The 19,509-nt window shown below is 47.6% G+C and overlaps 1 protein-coding gene across 3 annotated transcripts in view; it reads right to left on the bottom strand.

The window, feature by feature from the left end:
• dgkzb (diacylglycerol kinase, zeta b) overlaps positions 1 to 15,116 on the bottom strand; it is a 33,659-nt gene extending 18,543 nt beyond the window's left edge. For 2 of the 3 annotated variants that reach the window (XM_026364933.1, XM_026364934.1), the window contains exons 1-2: positions 14,437 to 15,116; positions 294 to 402 (exon numbers count right to left, since the gene is read on the bottom strand). In XM_026364933.1, coding sequence (XP_026220718.1) covers positions 294 to 402; positions 14,437 to 14,621 — 294 coding nt within the window. In that variant the 5' untranslated portion in view covers positions 14,622 to 15,116. Of the gene's footprint in view, positions 1 to 293; positions 403 to 926; positions 3,952 to 14,436 lie in introns of those variants that run through there. The other variant, XM_026364935.1, reaches the window with a different exon arrangement.
• Positions 15,117 to 19,509: the final 4,393 nt, after the last annotated feature.

Below are 19,509 nucleotides of genomic sequence, written 5' to 3'. Positions count from 1 at the left end.
GCCACATAAAGAGGTGAGAGGCTGTGACTAAATAAGTTTGTGTGAAACAGCTGCTTATTGTGAACAACAGCGAACATCAATGGAGGGAGAACTGCAGTATAATTATTGGTGCTGGTAACAACAGAGCTTCTTTTAAACCTCCATCACTTCAGGAACCAGCTCCTGAACATGTGAAGTTCTGTTTTACTGGAGTCACTGCAGCAAGTCAGACCTGTTTAGTGTTAAACTGTGAACCTGTCCTTCACGACCCCTGTTGTTAGATAAAAGACGATGTTCGGTAGGAAGTGACTCACGCTCCAGTCGACGGTGCTGTTGGGCTCCTGCAGCGAGTCGCTCTGTCCAGATGTTGACACGTTGGGCTGAGTCCCCACATGCTGCAGACCGGGATTCGTAATGGCTTTCCTGAAAGCACAAGAGGACAAGTGGCCTTTAAAGAAAAGTGTGATTGTGTGATTTGGGGGAGTGACTTCTAATCTGATGGAGTTTATCGTTTCCCACTGAGCTGCAGGGTCAAAGCTCTAAAAGGGTAAAAGTCTCTGAGTCTGAAGTAGAGAGAAACCTTTATTGTGTTGTATAGTTACCATGTTGTACGCCAGGTGTCAGATCCACACACATTCGTTAACCTTAGCAACAGAGCTGCTCTGCTGTGATCAGTCCCAGTCATGTCATTGTTGGTGTGAGCTGCTAATGAGCTTCAGCTCCACAGAGGATGTTTTTGTCTGCAGCAGAATCTCCAACTGAGAATCATTTCAAGCATCTTATGATTTTTTTATGTTAAGCACTTTTCATGCTTCCTGCAGGTACCAGGGTGGGTCGACTGACTCCGGCTGACTACTGCTAATTAAATATGAAACCACTCCACCATCACACTATATGCTGAGCAAACACACTGTAACATTAGGACGAACTGCAGCTGGACTACATACAGCAGGAAGGAATTCCAGCTCTCCATATGTGAGTCGTAGCCATGAGCGCCCAGAGGACTGAGGGCCCCAGGGCCCCTGTAGAAGGCTGGGTGGCTGAGGTAGTAGAGTGAATTCCTGCGGCAGGGTAGCGGGAGGCCTCTACCCGGCCAGGGGCTCCCAGCTTTGGAAATGGTGGAGATCCTCCTCCTCTTCCTCTGGCTGGAAGCACGGTAGCGACTGTAAGGAGCAGAGTCTCCTGCAAACACCTGGGAGGAGTTCCTGCGGAGGCAGCGAGGGGCCCGGATCAGGGGCCGAGACGTAGATGGAAGCTGGGGAGTCTTTCTCATCACCTCCAGGGTGGGGGTGGTGGTTTTGGAGGAGGAGGAGGAGGAGGAGGAAGACGGCGCCTCCTGGCCTCCTGATAAGCACCTGTCTTCCTCCTCCAGTTGCTCCGCCTCTGACAGCTGGCTGGCTTCTGATTGGCTGTCATTGCCACTGGAGTAATCACTGCTGTCCTCGTCTCCGTCTGAGTGGAGGCTGCTGGAGCGCGACAACATCCTCCTGTTGTTGGCCCCGCCCCTTACCTCCACCTGCTGTTCTCCAGCCGGCAGCCCCGCCTCCTCCTCGTCTTCCTCAGCCATCTGGATCAGACTTGCCAGCAGCATGGACGGCCCCAGCAGGTGGGTGTCGATGGTCCGCAGCTTCCCCACCTTCTTACGGCACACCGCGAACCTTGGGTTGAGGTTGGGGGTGGTGGTGCTGGAGCGCCTGCGTGTGTGGCCTGTCCACCGGGTGCGTCTAGACGTCTTGGCCAAACGCCCCCCTCCTGCACACGTCAGCCCACCCTGCAGCTGGACACTAGAGCGGCGCCGCTGAGTCAGGGTGGAAGACGGCAGGCCAACGCTGGACCTGCGGCGGGCCTTACTGGTGGGGACAGCCACGCTGGGACGGCGCTGACGGCAGGACGGCGCCTCAGCGTCCACCTGCAGAGCAGCTTCCTTCCTCTTAAAATGGCGGCGGAAAAAACTGTCCATGTTGGACGCGGGGGGGGGGACAGGCCTCTGAAGTACTCCTGTGTTGGGGGCAAAGAGCAGTTAGCCTGAAACTAGGAGCTGATACAGAGCAGGGTGTTCTGAAAATCACCAAAAACTACACCCCTACTGGACCATCTCAGTGAAAACGGGTCACCGCTGACTTCGTGTCAGAGAAGCAGAATTCACAAGAATGTCGATTACTTCATTAGTGCGACTGCAAAACAACCAGCGGGGTTAAAGTTCACTTTAAGTCTCACATACGGTTGATAAACACCTTCAGACACATCTGTCGGTGAAGGATCCTATCGCATCGTATCACGACAGTGAAGATCAGATCTGCAGCTCGGTATAAACGAGCAGTGGACACAAAGTCTTAGAGGATTTCTGTTTCAGTGCGAGAGACGACATCTTTCTTCAGATGTTCTGTTTGTAGGTTTTACAGAACATTTACACAAAGCTTTGTTATTTGTAACCAATAGTGAATCACTTAGGCTTTGTGCTGATCCATTTGAGCTGCTGCCAGTGAGTGAAACATGAGCTCAGGCTCCAACATGTCCACCTCTGAGCCCTTCGTTACCACCTGACAGGCAGCAGCTTCACACATTTACCTGAACTTAAATCCTGACGACTGGTAAAGAGGTTGATGCACGAAACCAAAGAGGTTTTTATTTGCCCATTGTCCTAGTGTCATGTTCAGTTCTGTCTTTGTGGAGAATCGCTCGTGTTACTGAGGTATCAGATCGCAGCTTTAACCCACCAACAACATGAATTATACAACAGTCTGAGGAAGTGTGGAGGTTTCTGCAAGGGGGGGGGAACAGCACGACAACAGGAAGCTGTCATCACTGCTGTGACACAGACAGCAGCTGTAATTAAGGCCTCAGCTACTCTCTGGCTTCTCGCCCTCCAAACTAAAACATTAGACCAGTAATTAGTCTGCGACCGAGGCACAAACTGTGTCAAACCAAACTATCCCTTTCATCTGCAGCTGCTGTTATTACTGGACCATTTAGATCAGGGTGAGGGGAGACCAGGTCCCCGAGGGCCACTGCCAAGTACCTGTATCAGGTGAGTTCAGTCAATGGGAATCTGGAAGAAATCAGTTTTCTGTTTTCTCCCACTCCCCCATTGTGAAGCTACATCAGTACATATTAAAGCTATGACGCTGCAGCAGGAAGAAGTAAAAAACCAACAATGACGCTCAGAGAGACACCAGACTCTAATCCAAAGTCTAATCTAATGCAATAAAGCATTTAGTTCGTTAATTGGCACATAAAGGCAACCTAAAAAAAGAATTTATACAATATTATATTAATACTGTGGACCCCCCCAAAACTGCTGAACCTCCAATCAGTCAGCAACTAACAAAGCATCATTCAAAATCAAAGCTCTCATTAAAACACAACCAGTGACACGCCATGATCCAGGACCAGCAGACAGCAGGGACCAGCTGCTAACACTGCTCTGCTGGGGCCAAACTAAACTGCACCACTGCTCGTCCTCCATCCTGATTTCTTCCAACCCTGCTGCACTTCCTGGTTTAGCAAAAGGGTCCAAGATCCGGTGGGGAGGGGTCTCTACATGTGCCTGACTTTTATGTGCGTCTGCTTCATTCTCTGCTCATACTACCCCGTGTGAGATACTTACTACTTACTACTCCAGTACAAGTAGAAGTATCTCTTCAGATTCTCTACTCAAGCTGAAGTACTAAGTACTTTCCCACAGTTTCTGATAGAAACAAAGTATTTGAACCAGTGTTGAGCTTGAAGCTGTTGATAACCTGAATCATGTGCCTCATTAATCAGTCTGTGCAGAATCCAACATGTTTAAGTTTAATTCAAATCTAATAAACATATTCAAGGAGAGAAAAACTTCAACAACCTGATTTAGAACAGTTACTGTTCAACCTTTGGTTGAAACTAATGTTGGAGCTGCACAGCAGAGAAATGAGTCTGTTTAACAGGTTCTGGTTCTGAGCTTTGATTAGTTCCTCACATAGTGCACTAAAACTGTAAAGTAACTAAAACTGTAAAGTAACTACAGCTGACATAGACACGTGGAGGGTAAAATACAAATGTCTCAAACCTAACTAGTAACTAGGTAAGTAAATGTACTTAGTTACTCTTGACCGCCACAGTGAGTGTGAAGGGTCTTTGTTGGGTTTAATGACTGTGTTCAGGTGATAGCTGCTGTGTTTTTATTATCTACTGCGACCTCGGTGACCTTTCACAGTGTTACCACACGATCTGAGCACTTGTCCTCCCTCGTTTGCCTGGAGCTCACTGCGATTAGCCTGATCCCTGCTGTATGTTCAGATCACTGGGTCGACTGACAACAGCTTAGCTGCAGGACGTGACGTGAGCAGCCCTTCAGGGAAAGAGACGAGGTGACAGATTATCACCAGGGTGAGTGACCAGCAGCAGCAGATTAATCTCACACACACACACACACACACACACACACACACACGCGCACACACACTGCAGGGACACCTCTTCTAGCTCCTCGTCCTCACTTTCACCTGTTGTTACCTGTGTTATCAGGTTACCCAGTGAACAGAGGCTGGCTGACGTCCCACAGCTTACTGCACCATTCACAACTTGAGATTCAGCAGCAGGTCACAGTGTAAATGGACGTGGGAGTTCAGTTTATTAGGAACAGTCTCCATCATCAGTGTGATAATGTTGATCATGGAGGCTGATGACCTGTACTGCGTCATACAGAGCTAAATTTTTTATACTGATCCAAACCTTTTATTTCTATTCATCAATTAACTGTCAATATGTTAAAGTTACAGAGGTTGTGATCCTGGAAATGTTCCACTACGATATTGATCTCCTCCTACAGTAAGTGTCAGTCCACAGCTCCAGAGACCCGTCGATACGTCCACACCTACAGTACTTTGATTTGGGTCAGTTGTTCTGATCCCAAATACCAAACAGTTTTATTCCAGTGCCGTTCAAGCTGAACCTGCTGTTTGTAAAAGACTGTTAATTAGGTTCAGTTTGTATTTTGAAGAGTCTGTGTGCTTAATATCCAGAGGGGTTCAGTATAAATCAGTATAAACCAAACAACAGTAACATACAGGAGGTCCAGACAGCGTCTCTTCACTAATTACGATGCTGTTGTTGCTCTGACAAACAGCAGCAGATGCTGTAATAAAGAGCAGCTGATAAACGACGGCAGCGTGCGGACACTCAGATAACTAACGAGCAGCTGCGGACGACCTGAGCACGGATCAACTGTCGATACGCTCGGAACCAAAGAGCAGAGACGGAGTCGGATTTATGGAGAGGTCGAGGTTCAAATATCACCAACGCAGAAGCAACAAGGAGAGAGCTGAGGGGGGGGTCAGCTGTTACTGCTGCTTGTGCTCAGACTGCTACATGTATTATACAATAGAATGACTTAAATTAAATCCAGTTAAAGCAGCACAAGTCACTGACAGCTGACATTGAATCTGTTTATTCCATATTTACATATTTTAGCTCATAGAAAGTTTTCAGATTTATTGAAGACAGATTTTGACATTGAACATCAGAGGACTTGAATCAGTGTCTCTGGTATAATATGGCGATAAGCAGGTAGGAGCAGTGTTAACCCACTCAGCTCAGCTCTACAGTGAAAAGACAGACGTGTGTCGACACAGAGACGCAGACTCCGATGGTCCAGTAGATGAAAACAAACTCTAGAACTCTTCACAAGCTGCAACAGATCAAACAAAGACAATCACAGCACTTCACAGGAAGAAGGGAGCAGGGAGCAGCTCAGAGTGGGGCAGGTTCAGTTTCAGTTAATACAACCTGAGAGAAGAGGTCGTCGGTCCTGGACGGGTGAGGACTAGAAACACACGGACAGAGACACAGAGGCTAAGCTGCGCTTTGAAAAGAACTCAGCTCAGGCGACTCCCGCTGCAGCTTCCTGTCACCTCCTCCCTGCTCCACGCTGCAGCTGACCCAGGACCAGCTCCTCTCTGCACTGCGAGGAGAGGATTCTGGAGCCTTTTGTGATTCGCTCACTTCAACGCAGCTCGTCTGTAGATGAATAGAGCCGCCGAGCCACTCCAACATCCCAGAATACTCTTCATTAACACTTCAAGGCTCCATGCTGCTGCATTATGGATCAGATTAAATCTAAATAGAATAACAGGAACTGAGGCTGCATGTTCATTTATCTGACGCTCACATGAAGCTCTGCCTTTGATTCTCCACAACAGTCAGAGCAGCTCAGTACATGTGCTGGCGATGTGACTAATTAGTGTTGTTGTCTAATTAGTGTTGTTGTCTTTCTGTTACTGTGCAGCGAGACGGGCAGAGCTGCTATTTTCTATTTTATTCATTTATAACGTTTCTCCGAGTGGATTCAAGAAGCGTTGTCATTTCAGTGTAACGGTAACCGTGTCTCCTCCGCAGGTAGGTTTCCTGATAGGAAATATCTTAGTGAAGTATCAGCAGCACAGGAACAGTGAAGCTGCAGCCTGGTACTGTCCACTAATCACTGATCCAACCAGTGCTCGTAGGGGGAGTATTCTGCAGTGCAGGTATTTAAAGTACTACACAGAGCACTGCTTCAGGTGACCTGAGTAAGTACTGCACAGTGTTCAGGAGGAGCTGAGTCCTTCTTTTCTGCAGCTTCAGTGGGAAACAGCAGAGATGAGGAAGCGGGTAAACTCTGCGGACTGTCCCTTTAACACACCTGGAGAGCTCGGAGACGGATCCTCTGAGAGGCTTAAAAGATCAGCAGCTCCTGACCTGGTTGGATCACAGCCACGATCGCAGTTACAGTACTGACAAGTAGCTGAGTACTTTTACTCAAGTACTGCAGTTCTCTGTGGTTCTAATCCAGGCCGGCTGGTGGGGCTCTGGAAGTACTGGAGTGCAAAAACTTGAAGTACTAGAGTACAGGAACAGTACAAACAGGGTCCAGCTGTCCGTCTCTTTAAAACTTCATTCCTCCGTATCGAGTTCCTCTCATTTAACAAATACCAGCGTCCGCTTTCAGGGTGAAACTGATCCAGGACCAGGCCTGAGTCCCTGATTGTGTTCAGTCAGTGAAACCAATAATAAAAGGGATTAGGACGGTCCTCCCAGTCCTCCCAGTCCTCCCAGTCCTCGTACATCTTCTCTCCGGCTCTTGCTGACGACATGTGATGTGACTGTGCTGCCATCTGCTGCTGTAACTGTTTTATTGATCGAATCCTCCTCACTGCTCCACCTTTCTCACCTCCTGTTCTCCGCCGTTCTTCAGAACCAACGTCTCCTGTGTCTCCTCTACGCTGTTGTCCTTCACCTCCTTCACCTCCTTCACCTCCTCCTCCTCTGTGCTGCTCCTCTTCCTCTCCTCTCCCAATTTTCCGACCTCCTACATCTTTCTGTTTTACTCCTTCCTTCTCCTCTTTTTCACTCCTCCGCCTCCTCCTCCTCCTCCCACTGTAATCTTGTTTGTCCTCCTCACTCCTCTGCCTCCTTTCTTTTCTTCTTCCTCCTCCACTTTCTCCTCTTTTTGCTCCTCTTACTCCTGTTCTTTCAGGTCCTCCATTTCTCCTCCCCTTCTTTTCTTTTTCTTCCTCCTCCTCGTCTTCTATTCTTGGCTCTTCTATTCTCCACCTCCTCCTGATCCTCCTACTCCTGGATTTCCTCCTCCTGCTCCTGCCTCAGACTCTCTGTCCCCCTCCTGGACCAGACTATTTATAGAAACAGGACAAGCCAGTGACAAAGATAGTACAGGAAATGGGTCTGTCTAATCCCTGGATGCTGCATCTCACACACAGTTGAGTGATTTCCTGCCTGAACCCCAAGATTTACACACGTCGGCTCTCTTTCCATCTTTGTGAGGACTCTCCTTGACATTCGTAGCCCCCACCCTGACTTTAACCATCGCAGGTTGCGTCTGTATTTACGTCCCTCCACGTTGGAATCGAGTCGTTCTCCTCCTGCTGAGCGTGTGAAGAACAACGGTTCTATTCTAAAGAAGCCGTTCAGAGTGAAACCCGCCTCCTCCATCTGAACAGTGTTTCTACAGAGCTCACATCCAACCACTCCAGAGCAAAACTGATCAACCCGGCTTCAAGAAGATTCGAAACCGCAAGACCTAAACCGGATTCTAACCCGAGCCCCAAAACCAGGTCTGCAGACTGGTCCACAGGGGTCTTCAGCATGATGGTACTGAAGGGACATGTATCCAAACGACCACAGAGAGACATAAACAACACACACTCACCGGGCCGGAGCTTTGTGTGACGGTTCAGGATCTGGTTCAACTTCACTGGTTCCTGCAGTGATCTACTTCCCAATGTGTATCTGGAAAGACGCAGTCTGCTTCCCAGCACTTCAGCATGCGTTACATTGACTGAGATCCATGACCACAACATCCCCGACCCCGACCCCGACATCCCCGACCCCGACCCCGACCCCGACGTAACACTGAACCAAGACCTCACGACCTCTGTGTGCACTTCACAAACTAACGACAGGCTGCTGCGTTTCCTGTGTTGTGGTCAGAAGCAGCTACGCTCACATCTCAGTGTTTCGTCACCTACCCAGTAAAACTGGATATAGATACACACACACACACACACACACACACACACACACACTGATAACTTCTAGCAGTTCTTCTTTCTCCCTTCACGTTGCAGTAAACTGTGGCGCCGCAGACAGGAAGTGAATACCAGACAAAATAAGAAAGAAAGAAGTTAAACACTGAGGCCCCGCCCCGCTCAGTGAGGTCACAGCAGGTGTTTTCCATCATGTGTCAAATGTAGGTGACTTGCTGTGACATCAGGTGTGGTGGGCAGCTTCAGTGTCAGGCTGCAGTGACACAGAATCAGAGTGAAACACCTGATCCGGCCCCAGTGACACCATCAGACTGAGACGGGCCGAACCGGTCCAGTAGGGACAAGACTGAGAACTGGTTTTTAACGGACTCCTCTGGAGCCTCAGTGATGTTCACATTAAACCACAGACGACTTTATTTCTTCTATTCCAGTTTGTTCATGAAAATCTGCTTGGAATTCATTTACAGGCCCAGAAAATAAAGACCCGTTAGTCAAATCATTTAGGAACCTCTCCCCGACTGTCTTCACCTGCTCCTGCTGAGGAAGCTCTCTTTAACTGAATATATATATTTGCATAGACATATGTTCTCAGACTAATGTGAACACACAGTAACCTACTTTAATAGACACAAGTCGACTAATAGAAAACAACAACAGGTTCAAGGTGAAGACACTTTGTTGTCGAAAACCCGACATAACCCCCGTTCAAACGAGAGGAACCCGAATGGTAGTTTTACTTTTGTCATGTGAAATGTTAAATACGCAGCAGTGACCTCTACTGCAAAAAACAAGCAGAAATATGAACCCTTTCAAACACCACACCACTTTCTTTATACTCTAACACCCACATGTACTGGGGCTCAGTGCTGCAGAGTGTTTTATACTCTGACACTTCAGAAGAGTAGAAATGTAGAGAAACCCTAAAAAGATCCTTTTTCTGAATGAGGTTTGGTTCCCCAGACCTCGCTGTGAGACCTCTCACCACTGCAGTGTGTGAATTATCTCCTATAGATGGTTTAACAGAGGCACGACTGGTTCTCTGCTGCTCCGAGCTCCTCCCTGTCGGCTCTAATCAGGTTAGAGAGGGAAGCATCGGGCAGCAGGTTGTGTCTCTGACAGATGAATAATTAGTCATCTGCAATCGGTCCTATCATCTTCCAACAGAGGCCCGGCACTGTGCAGACACTGGAAGCGCCGCTTTAACTCTGAACCTAATCGTCCTAATATCTGTGGATAGTCTGACATTTGATGGATGAAGATGGTTTATGGTCTAAACTGAGACTCTGGTCCAGGGACCCCCAGACCCATCAGCACTCTCAGAAACCCTTTGATGTCCTCAGAGCATCAGCAGCTTTTAGACAGAATCCTAATATTACACAGCGTTCTCCTTTAAAGCCCTCGACTGTCTCTACCGAGTCCTGTCCTCAGAGATGTGCAGATTGAATCCTCTCCTCAGGAGTGACACATTCCCACCAGGCCCTAAAAAAGATGCCATTTAATGAATTGCTCCGTCAATCCATTAATAGCAGCTATAATTAGACGACCACTGCGAAATTAAACAAACCACCTGACTCAACTTGAATTTGCATTTGTTACCTCTTTACTCGCAGCAGAGGACTCTGCCAGAGTACTGTCAGCTCATACTGCAGTAAAAAGAGTAGAAAAATGTTCTGTCAGTCGAGATGAGAAACTATATAGTTAAAGGATCTGATTATTACGATCATTATTATCTATTTAATAACTACACACATGTATTGATGCAACCAAAACAATACTCAAACAAGTAAAGTTGGAAGAAATCGAATTTTGATGTGTACTTATACTAAGTATTATTATCAAAATTAAAAAAAGTCCCTCCCTTTAATAAATCATATTCATTTCATACAAACTACATAGTAATCTCCAATCAAGACATTAATGCAAACAATGTCCGGGATAGTTCAGAGTTCAGAGTTCACCTGTCTTTTCTATGTTGTGACACTAATATACTGTAATATTTAAGGTGAACTTTCTGTGTACTCTTACTGATGAGACAGACTCACAGCAGCACAAAAATGTAAATAACAACATATGTACATTTACATTCCTGTCCTGTCAACATCTTCCTCTTTTAACTAACAGCTGCACATCTGTCTGTCTGTCCTGTCTGTCTGTCTGTCTGTCTGTCTGTCCTGTCTGTTGTCTGTCCTGTCTGTCTGTCTGTCTGTCTGTCTGTCTGTCTGTCCTGTCTGTTGTCTGTCTGTCCTGTCCTGTCCTGTCCTGTCCTGTCTGTCTGTCTGTCTTGTCTGTCTGTCTGTCTGTCTGTCCTGTCCTGTCTGTCCTGTCTGTTGTCTGTCTGTCCTGTCTGTTGTCTGTCTGTCCTGTCCTGTCCTGTCTGTCTGTCTTGTCTGTCTTGTCTGTCTGTCTGTCTGTCTGTCTGTCCTGTCTGTTGTCTGTCTGTCCTGTCCTGTCCTGTCTGTCTGTCTTGTCTGTCTTGTCTTGTCTGTCTGTCTGTCTGTCTGTCTGTCCTGTCCTGTCTGTCCTGTCTGTTGTCTGTCTGTCCTGTCTGTTGTCTGTCTGTCCTGTCTGTTGTCTGTCTGTTGTCTGTCTGTCCTGTCTGTTGTCTGTCTGTCCTGTCCTGTCCTGTCTTGTCTGTCTGTCTGTCTGTCTGTCTGTCTTGTCTGTCTGTCTGTCTGTCTGTCTGTCTGTCTGTCTGTCTGTCCTGTCCTGTCTGTCTGTCTGTCTGTCTGTCTGTCCTGTCTGTCTGTCTGTCCTGTCCTGTCTGTCCTGTCTGTTGTCTGTCTGTCCTGTCTGTTGTCTGTCTGTCCTGTCTGTCCTGTCTGTTGTCTGTCTGTCCTGTCTGTTGTCTGTCTGTCCTGTCTGTCTGTCTGTCCTGTCCTGTCCTGTCCTGTCCTGTCCTGTCCTGTCTGTCTTGTCCTGTCTGTCTGTCTGTCTGTCTGTCCTGTCCTGTCAACATCTTCCTCTTTTAACTAACAGCTGCACATCTGTCTGTCTGTCTGTCTGTCTGTCTGTCTGTCTGTCTGTCTGTCTGTCCTGTCCTGTCAACATCTTCCTCTTTTAACTAACAGCTGTCCTGTCCTGTCCTGTCCTGTCTGTCTGTCTTGTCTGTCTTGTCCGTCCGTCCGTCCGTCCGTCCGTCCGTCCGTCCGTCCGTCCGTCCGTCCGTCCGTCCTGTCCTGTCTGTCTGTCTGTCTGTCTGTCTGTCTGTCTGTCCTGTCCTGTCAACATCTTCCTCTTTTAACTAACAGCTGTCCTGTCCTGTCCTGTCCTGTCCTGTCTGTCTGTCTTGTCTGTCTTGTCTGTCCGTCCGTCCGTCCGTCCGTCCTGTCCTGTCCTGTCCTGTCCTGTCTGTCTGTCTGTCTGTCCTGTCCTGTCAACATCTTCCTCTTTTAACTAACAGCTGCACATCTGTCTGTCTGTCCTGTCTGTCTGTCTGTCTGTCTGTCTGTCCTGTCTGTTGTCTGTCCTGTCCTGTCTGTCTGTCTTGTCTGTCTTGTCTGTCCGTCCGTCCGTCCGTCCGTCCTGTCCTGTCCTGTCCTGTCTGTCTGTCTGTCTGTCCTGTCCTGTCCTGTCCTGTCCTGTCAACATCTTCCTCTTTTAACTAACAGCTGTCCTGTCCTGTCCTGTCTGTCTGTCTTGTCTGTCTTGTCTGTCCGTCCGTCCGTCCGTCCGTCCGTCCGTCCTGTCCTGTCCTGTCCTGTCCTGTCTGTCTGTCTGTCTGTCTGTCTGTCCTGTCCTGTCAACATCTTCCTCTTTTAACTAACAGCTGTCCTGTCCTGTCCTGTCCTGTCTGTCTGTCTGTCCTGTCCTGTCCTGTCAACATCTTCCTCTTTTAACTAACAGCTGCACATCTGTCTGTAAGTCCGTTCTACTCGGTGCTACCGTCCGTCCACATCTATCTTCTGGGGGCTAAGATAGATGTGTCTCTGTGTTTCAACTGCTGCTGCCATGTCAGTGTCAATAAACATCTACATAAGTAATGTGGCGGGGGGTGGGTCAACGATTTCTTGTGCCACCCTAAGATTCTCACTGGCCCCATCCGGCCACCCCTGCAAACATTTTCTGGGGGCCGCTGCCTGTAAAAGGTTTATCACCTGATGTTAGTATAAGTACGTGTCTCTGTGTGGTGCAGCAGATAGTAGCAGAACTCCTGAGTACAGGACGCTGAAGTGAGCGTCGTTAGTCGACTGTGACTCACTCCCAGTGAAGAGTTAGTCAGAGTCACACTGATGGAAACAGACGCTCTCTGCATGTGTATAAATATCTACCAGCGCTCCTCGTGGACGTGTGGAGCTGCAGCACAGATGAAGCATGTTGATCCGTTTCTGGCTCCGTTCACGTCTCAGGCCGTAAAGCTCAGATCTCATGTGTTTGTGTTTGACCCGGTGTGAGGTAACGACCACTGAGCCAGGACTCGCGTTCATCATCAGCAGAGCGGTCAAGCACCAGATCAGCACACGTGGGCGTGATGTGCAGGAGAGCCACTGCTTCTGATTGGTCAAAGTTTAGAACGTGTGTCACACTGATCTTCACAAACCGGACGAGGTCCAGCAGCGCCGAGGCAAAAACAGGCTGCCTCAGGTTCCATAAGAAGGAACGGGGGAGGATTCAAACCGGGTCAGACCTCAGCAGCCAAGGTGATGCACTACCCCCCCCCCCCCACTTCAGCCCCCCCCCCCAGCTCCCATTAACGAAATGACAGTTTGAAAAGAGTGTTTCTCATGTTGGGGGTCGGTCGAGGTCCAAAACCATGTGACGCCGCTTCGGTACTGAACCAAAGAACAACAGCAAAGAAAGGACTCGTGTCAACCTGTGTTATGGGACAGTGCAGCGTATAAACCGTGAACCGGACAGAAACTGGTGCTCGTCTACTCAGCGTCTCTTTTCTGCTCTGAAGCTCTGGACCTGAGTTTCCGTTCTACATTTTGGAAGTCATCTCTGTTCTTCATGTTCCGTTTCTATGAAGCAACAAGTGAAGATCGATTCGACTTGAAGCTGAGAAACTACTGAGAAACACAGTCCAACAGAAGAATTTCTATTTCTTCCATTGTTTGTCAGAGAAAACTCATTTTCCTTTGAAGCTTCCTTTCACCTTCAGTTTCTGTGGGCCAGGTTCTTTTCTATGACCCTCGTGTTGTTTCTACTCGGGACAGAACCTACCCGATGGTTCAACCTCTAACCAGTGACTGGTTGTCACCAGATCATCACACTGGAGAAACTGGGAACAGAGTCGTTGATTCTCTTTCTGTGAATCGATTCGCCAGCTCCAGTTTTATTCACAGCAGAATGACTCAATGTAGTTTTTGTACAAGACAAAAGATTTAGCAAAGAAACATCCGATTCAGAGACAGTTCAGAAAGATGCGATGGTAAACTGAACGTTTGAAAATGTCTCTTTGGACCGTGGGAAATCGCAGCAGGAGTTTTCCAACATTCTGTCACAATCTGAAAAAAGGAATCGACAAAACATTTGGCAGCTTGAAAATAATCAGTAACAAACGAAACAACACTTTCACTTTTGGCCTCGATGATGTCGTCATGTGCAGGGAAACGTGAAAACAGGTTTTAAATTAAAAAAAAAAGTTCTCATTGAAATTCCAGCTGAAATTTGTCAATAGATAGTTTTTGAGTCTGAAATATGAGGATTGATGCTTCAACATTCAGCCGACTGGACAAAAACACCTTTCACCTTCAATCCTAACATAACAGAATCGAAGGATTCAGTCATTCAACCTCGTTCTGGAATTACCAACTCTTCTTTGTCTCTCCAGCACCAACACGACGTCCTGTCTCCACACGTGATGCTGAGACACAACATCTCAGGTCTTTACCTTCACTTCCTGTGCACGACGAGGCCACAAGTTTAGAGCTTTATTTACCGAGGTTTCCTACAACCTGAGGAAGAGTGTGAGAGTGTGTGTGCGGCTGAACAAGACACTGACCTTCTGCAGAACATCCTCAGGCCAGTGAAGGTCCTGGTGGTGTGGTGGCAGCGGAGGGCCGGGGCCGCCGAGGGCAGCTCGGTGTGAGAAGAGGACGAGGTGGAGCTGGAGGAGGGGACAGAGGTGGAGGTGAAGGGCTCCTCTCCTCCATCCTGCTGCTGCTGCTGCTCCTGCTGCTGATCCATGGCTTCTCCTCTCACAGCTGCTCCGAGGTCAGCACCGAGCTCGCACAGCCCCAGCAGCAGTCGGCCATTCTGACAGCTCCGCTCCTCTGCAGCTGCTTCAACTTCCACTTGACAACTTCAAGTCTCAAAGACAGGAAGTGCAGCCGAGTGTCTGCTTAGCTGCAGTTCACACCAGGAAGCAGCAGCATTCAGAACAAAAGCAGCTCTTCTCTGTGAGTTACAGCCCAGGTTAGGGAGAGAGGAGGGGGACTGCCTCCCTCTACACTGGCTTCCTTCCTCGTCCTAACCCTCACAGCCTGAGGAAGCCTCTGTCCTCCTCATGCTCTCTGAACACACAGCAGCAGAGGAAGCAGCAGGTTTGCCAACAAGGATCCAGAGTGTTGGGAGGCGCTGCTCCGCTCTCCGCTCTCCTACCTGTTGCTGCTCCACTTCACACTTTGGCTTTCTGTCCTCGGAGTCATGTGTCTGCTCTGCTCACTCTCTACTTTTATCTTTGCTCTGTGGCTCTCCCTCTCTTTTTCCCTTTGTCCCGCCCACCTCCGACTCTGCTGGCCATGATTGGCTGAGAGGAAAAGGTGAGCACTTTGCCACCTGCTGGTGCTTCTGAGGCTGTGCAGCTGCTGAGGAGGCCTCAAAAAGGGGGAGGAAATGAACTCATTTTGTCCTGTTCGACCTGCAGCAGCAGCAGCTAAGAGAAGACTGTAATAAAAAGGATGGGTAGTCCCTCATGTTGCAATGGCATCGCTTATTTTAAGATGAGTTCAAAGTTATGCAGAGCGGAAAAAAAGGGAAAAGACTAATGTTAGCAGAAAAACATCAGTCAGGTGTACGACTGGTGAGGTACCAGACTCACAATGAACCGTAATATTTTCTGGGCCTAGTTGTTAACCTGTTACCAGGTTGTTAAACAGCAGTGATTTGAGGAATGACCAGTGAGATTTTCTAAAATCTCTGTCTCTGTATGTCAGGCCTGTCACAGGTGACCTGTCCAGGTGGAGCCCGTCTCTCTGTCTCTGTATGTCAGGCCTGTCACAGGTGACCTGTCCAGGTGGAGCCCGTCTCTCTGTCTCTGTATGTCAGGCCTGTCACAGGTGACCTGTCCAGGTGGAGCCCGTCTCTCTGTCTCTGTATGTCAGGCCTGTCACAGGTGACCTGTCCAGGTGGAGCCCGTCTCTCTGTCTCTGTATGTCAGGCCTGTCACAGGTGACCTGTCCAGGTGGAGCCCGTCTCTCTGTCTCTCGCCCAGTGACAGCTGGGCTAGGCTCCAGCACTCAGGAGGTTTAAGGATTTTTAATTCCAAACTGTATTTTAGAATAAGATTTTCGGCCGTAAACCCCGTGACCCCCTGTCTGAAACTGTCCAGTGGGCCAAGCTGAGTGAACAACACCTTGTTCCTCCACCACCTCCAAAACTGAGTCTTACACTTTCTCCCAGTTTTACTCACTAGTCTGATAAATGTCAACAGCCACATGTCTGGAATCTGACGGTGGACACGGTGAACGTTACTTCAGACGAAACCGACCCGTCTCCCCTCTGTTGCTGTTTGTCTGTAATAAATCACAGCACTGAGACCATCTGTTTGTTCCTCCGCTCTCTAAACACACGTTTGTCTGCACAGGAAGGAAGTTTAGTGAAGAGTCTTTCTATCTTTCTACTCTTCGCTGTGATGTTTTCATGGTACTTTAATGGACTTCACTGCTGTCTCTACAGGGGTTTTCACTTGGAGACAAGAGGTTTCCCTGTGTTCATCTTAAATCACCGGGATGCACCTGAAGATTTCTGACATCTTGGAGCCAATCAGAGTGCTGCATGAACTGGGCCTGAAGCCTCTAGATCTTTACAGCGAACATGGCCAATGTTTTGTGGTGATGATGAAACAAAGTGAACCTGTGGAGACTGCAGCCTGCCTCTCACTCGGATCACATTTCTGAAGCCCCACTCTGCAATGTGCTCCCCTCCCACATATGTTTTACATAAAGATGGAGAGCAACCCACAGAGAGCGGGAGAGCGCGTGTGCTGCAGCGAAGCAGAGGTCGCACGGCTGCAGTAAGACCCACGCAGAGTTCTTCACCACGTGTACGTGGCAGCTTCATCCCCTGAGTTCCTGCTCTGAGGTGGAACTGAAGGATGAGCCGGGGTTATTTTTGACAGCAAATTAAAACAGGGGTGCAGCGGTCAAGAGGACGGGTACTGAGAATGAGTTCGTTCTCTTAAAAAGATCCACACACGTTTTAGTCTGAAAGCCTCAGTTACCTTGAAATCATTTTACTTCTGATATGCTGTTAAACTGGTGTTTATACAAATGGTGACATCCCAGTAAGTCCACAAAGTTAAAGTTTCATAATCACTGATATTATTTTATTGTCATTATTCTAATTATTGATCCATGTGTGAATGTTACGGAGGCTGCAGGTCCGATTTTTAACTACAGTGAAAAGAAAAAGTAAAAGCACAGTTTTCTGTGATTTGATCTTCACCAAACACAATATTAATAATCCGATAAAACACAAACAGCCGTGATCCTTCGGTCTTTACTGTTTTACTAACTGGTTGAACATTTGTCAGTAATAACCTCAACTAACTCTCCCTGTAGCTGTGGACCAGACCTGGACCTGGACCAGTCTTCCTCACAGAACTTTTTGAGCTCAGACAGATTCTCAGGACTTATGATGAAGACGTGACCCAGTAGCTGTGCAGTACTAGAGCAGACCAAGACGTGCACGTTGTCAGTGCACTTAAAGCAGCTGTTCAGATGGTTCCCCTCAGACAACCTGCGCAGGCCTGAGCTGGTTCAGAACATAAACTGCTGCTGGCTGAATCCAAACACGTCCGGGTTGGTCAGCAGGCAGTATTTGTACTTCTGGTTAGGACGACGGGTTCTTCACATGTGGATTATCAGTAGCTGGATACAACCGGTGGGAAACCTGCTGATCAACCGGATAATCAATCAATGATTAAATCCAGCTTCTCTATTCCACTTCTCAAGTGGGTTTGACGAATCGACATAACTGGATAACCTTCTTCATTCACAGGATTTACTTAAGGGACCGTCTCGGTCCCAACTCAGTGTCTTCCCGTATTTCCTGTCTTACAATTCAGGGTAATTAGAGAAACAAGAGAAGAATTAGAATGTGGAGTGCTCCATCTCCAAACGAGACGAGACAAACCACTCAGGATGAACTGATTAGAATCTGAGTCCGGACTGAGTTTTGTTGTATAAAGGTACAGATAGTGAAACTGTGTACTATGGTGTTCATGGTTTTAGTGGTTTCCTGGACGCAGCACTGAAGAAGTTCCTTTTTAAGGAACGCCAAATCTTTCCCATCAGATCAGACTGAAACACTGAGAGCGTTGAGCTCCATCTAGTGAAGAAGCTTTGTCTGCAACTTTACTTACACCGAGACCACAACACGTTGTTCTCTTTATTTAGAGCGGTGGACTGACGGGAATGTTTCCTGCACAGTGCACAGCCGTGTGTTCTATACCGCACCGCAACACTGAATATGTTCAGATTAGAAAAGTCTGAGTCATTAGTACTAATACTAATTCTGTTAAGTATAATCCTTTCATCCTACTACCTCTACTGGACATTTGCTCCAGATTTCAGTCCCTGAGATGTTGAATCAAAAGAACAGGATGAACGATAACACCCAGAAAACATGATGTCTGTCCGGACCCCGGACTCTACCTCAGATCTGTGTGACCATAGGTCGGTTCTGGTCTGAGGTTTGATTGTGTTCTGTGTTCATGTGAAGAAAAGCTTCAAATTTAAACCTTTTAACTTTGATTTGTTATTTAACTCCAAATGAAGAGGACAAAGTAGCAGAGCGTAGAGTCTGGGAACTGTGCTGCAGGTTTTCACACTGATGCTCGTGAAGTTTATTTCCTCATGAGAAGTGAAAACAGTGACAAGTCAAACAGGCCCAGCTTGGTATAAACGCCTGTCAAATCAGAGCCATTATTTAAAACCTTTCCTGAGTCAGCACCAGGTGGATCAGGTTTCTGTCACTGAGCTGGACTGGTTGAGTTAAAGGGAAATAAAATAAAATTAAAACCTGTCGTTCAGGTCTCAGAAACATTCATTCTTCACCGGTCAAACCAAGTTACTCGTCTGTGTTGTCGGGTGTGAGTTTGTTGCTGGGTGTGGGTGTATCGTGGACAGACTGGTGACTGTCGGTGTCTTCTTTAGTCTGTGAGTTGAAAGCCAGAAGCTGATGGATATGACAGAAAACACGTCCTCTGAGTCACAGCCTCGTTCTACATAATCACATCAGCCGGCCTGTTTTTGGGCTGATGGCCTCTCTGCTTGGCCTGCTGCTGGTTCTGAGTGGTTGTAATAATTGGCCTGAAGCAACTCTCTCAGCACGCAGACACATCTGCAGGTTACTCTAATCTCATTACTTTTCCAGTATCACAGGAGCATAATGCATTTCTCTCCGAGGTTCAGTAAGTAAATTACAGGTCGTGATCTGCTGAGAACTTACAGTCAGAAAATACCAATAATTTAATGAAGCTTTGAATGAAAAACAACGTCGACATCGACTGATTAAAAGTCTTTTTTCTTGGTTCACTGTCCTTGTCCTGGAAACAACAGCGTCTGTTCACCACGCAGATAAAATACAGGTTAGAGTTTAAACCTCCTCTCAGTCGACCAATCGCTGGACGTCCAGTTTTTCCAGGTTTCCAGTACCACCGGCTGCATATTGACAGTAGCAGATTAACATATGAAGTTTGAATTAAAAAGCTGAACAATTACCAACATTAACAGACATTAAAAGCTTTGCATCCTAACCCTAACCAAGCTAACAGGCTAACGGGCTCATTTCTACAGGTGCTGGTTTGGTACCATGTAAGAGACAAGTAGAGGGGAAATCTTTGGTCAGACCA

This window comes from Anabas testudineus, chromosome 6, assembly GCF_900324465.2.
Source record: "Anabas testudineus chromosome 6, fAnaTes1.2, whole genome shotgun sequence".
NCBI classification, from domain to species: Eukaryota; Metazoa; Chordata; class Actinopteri; order Anabantiformes; family Anabantidae; genus Anabas; species Anabas testudineus.
Note: the sequence above shows the minus strand (reverse complement) of the source record. Positions and strands in the feature narration are given on the sequence as shown.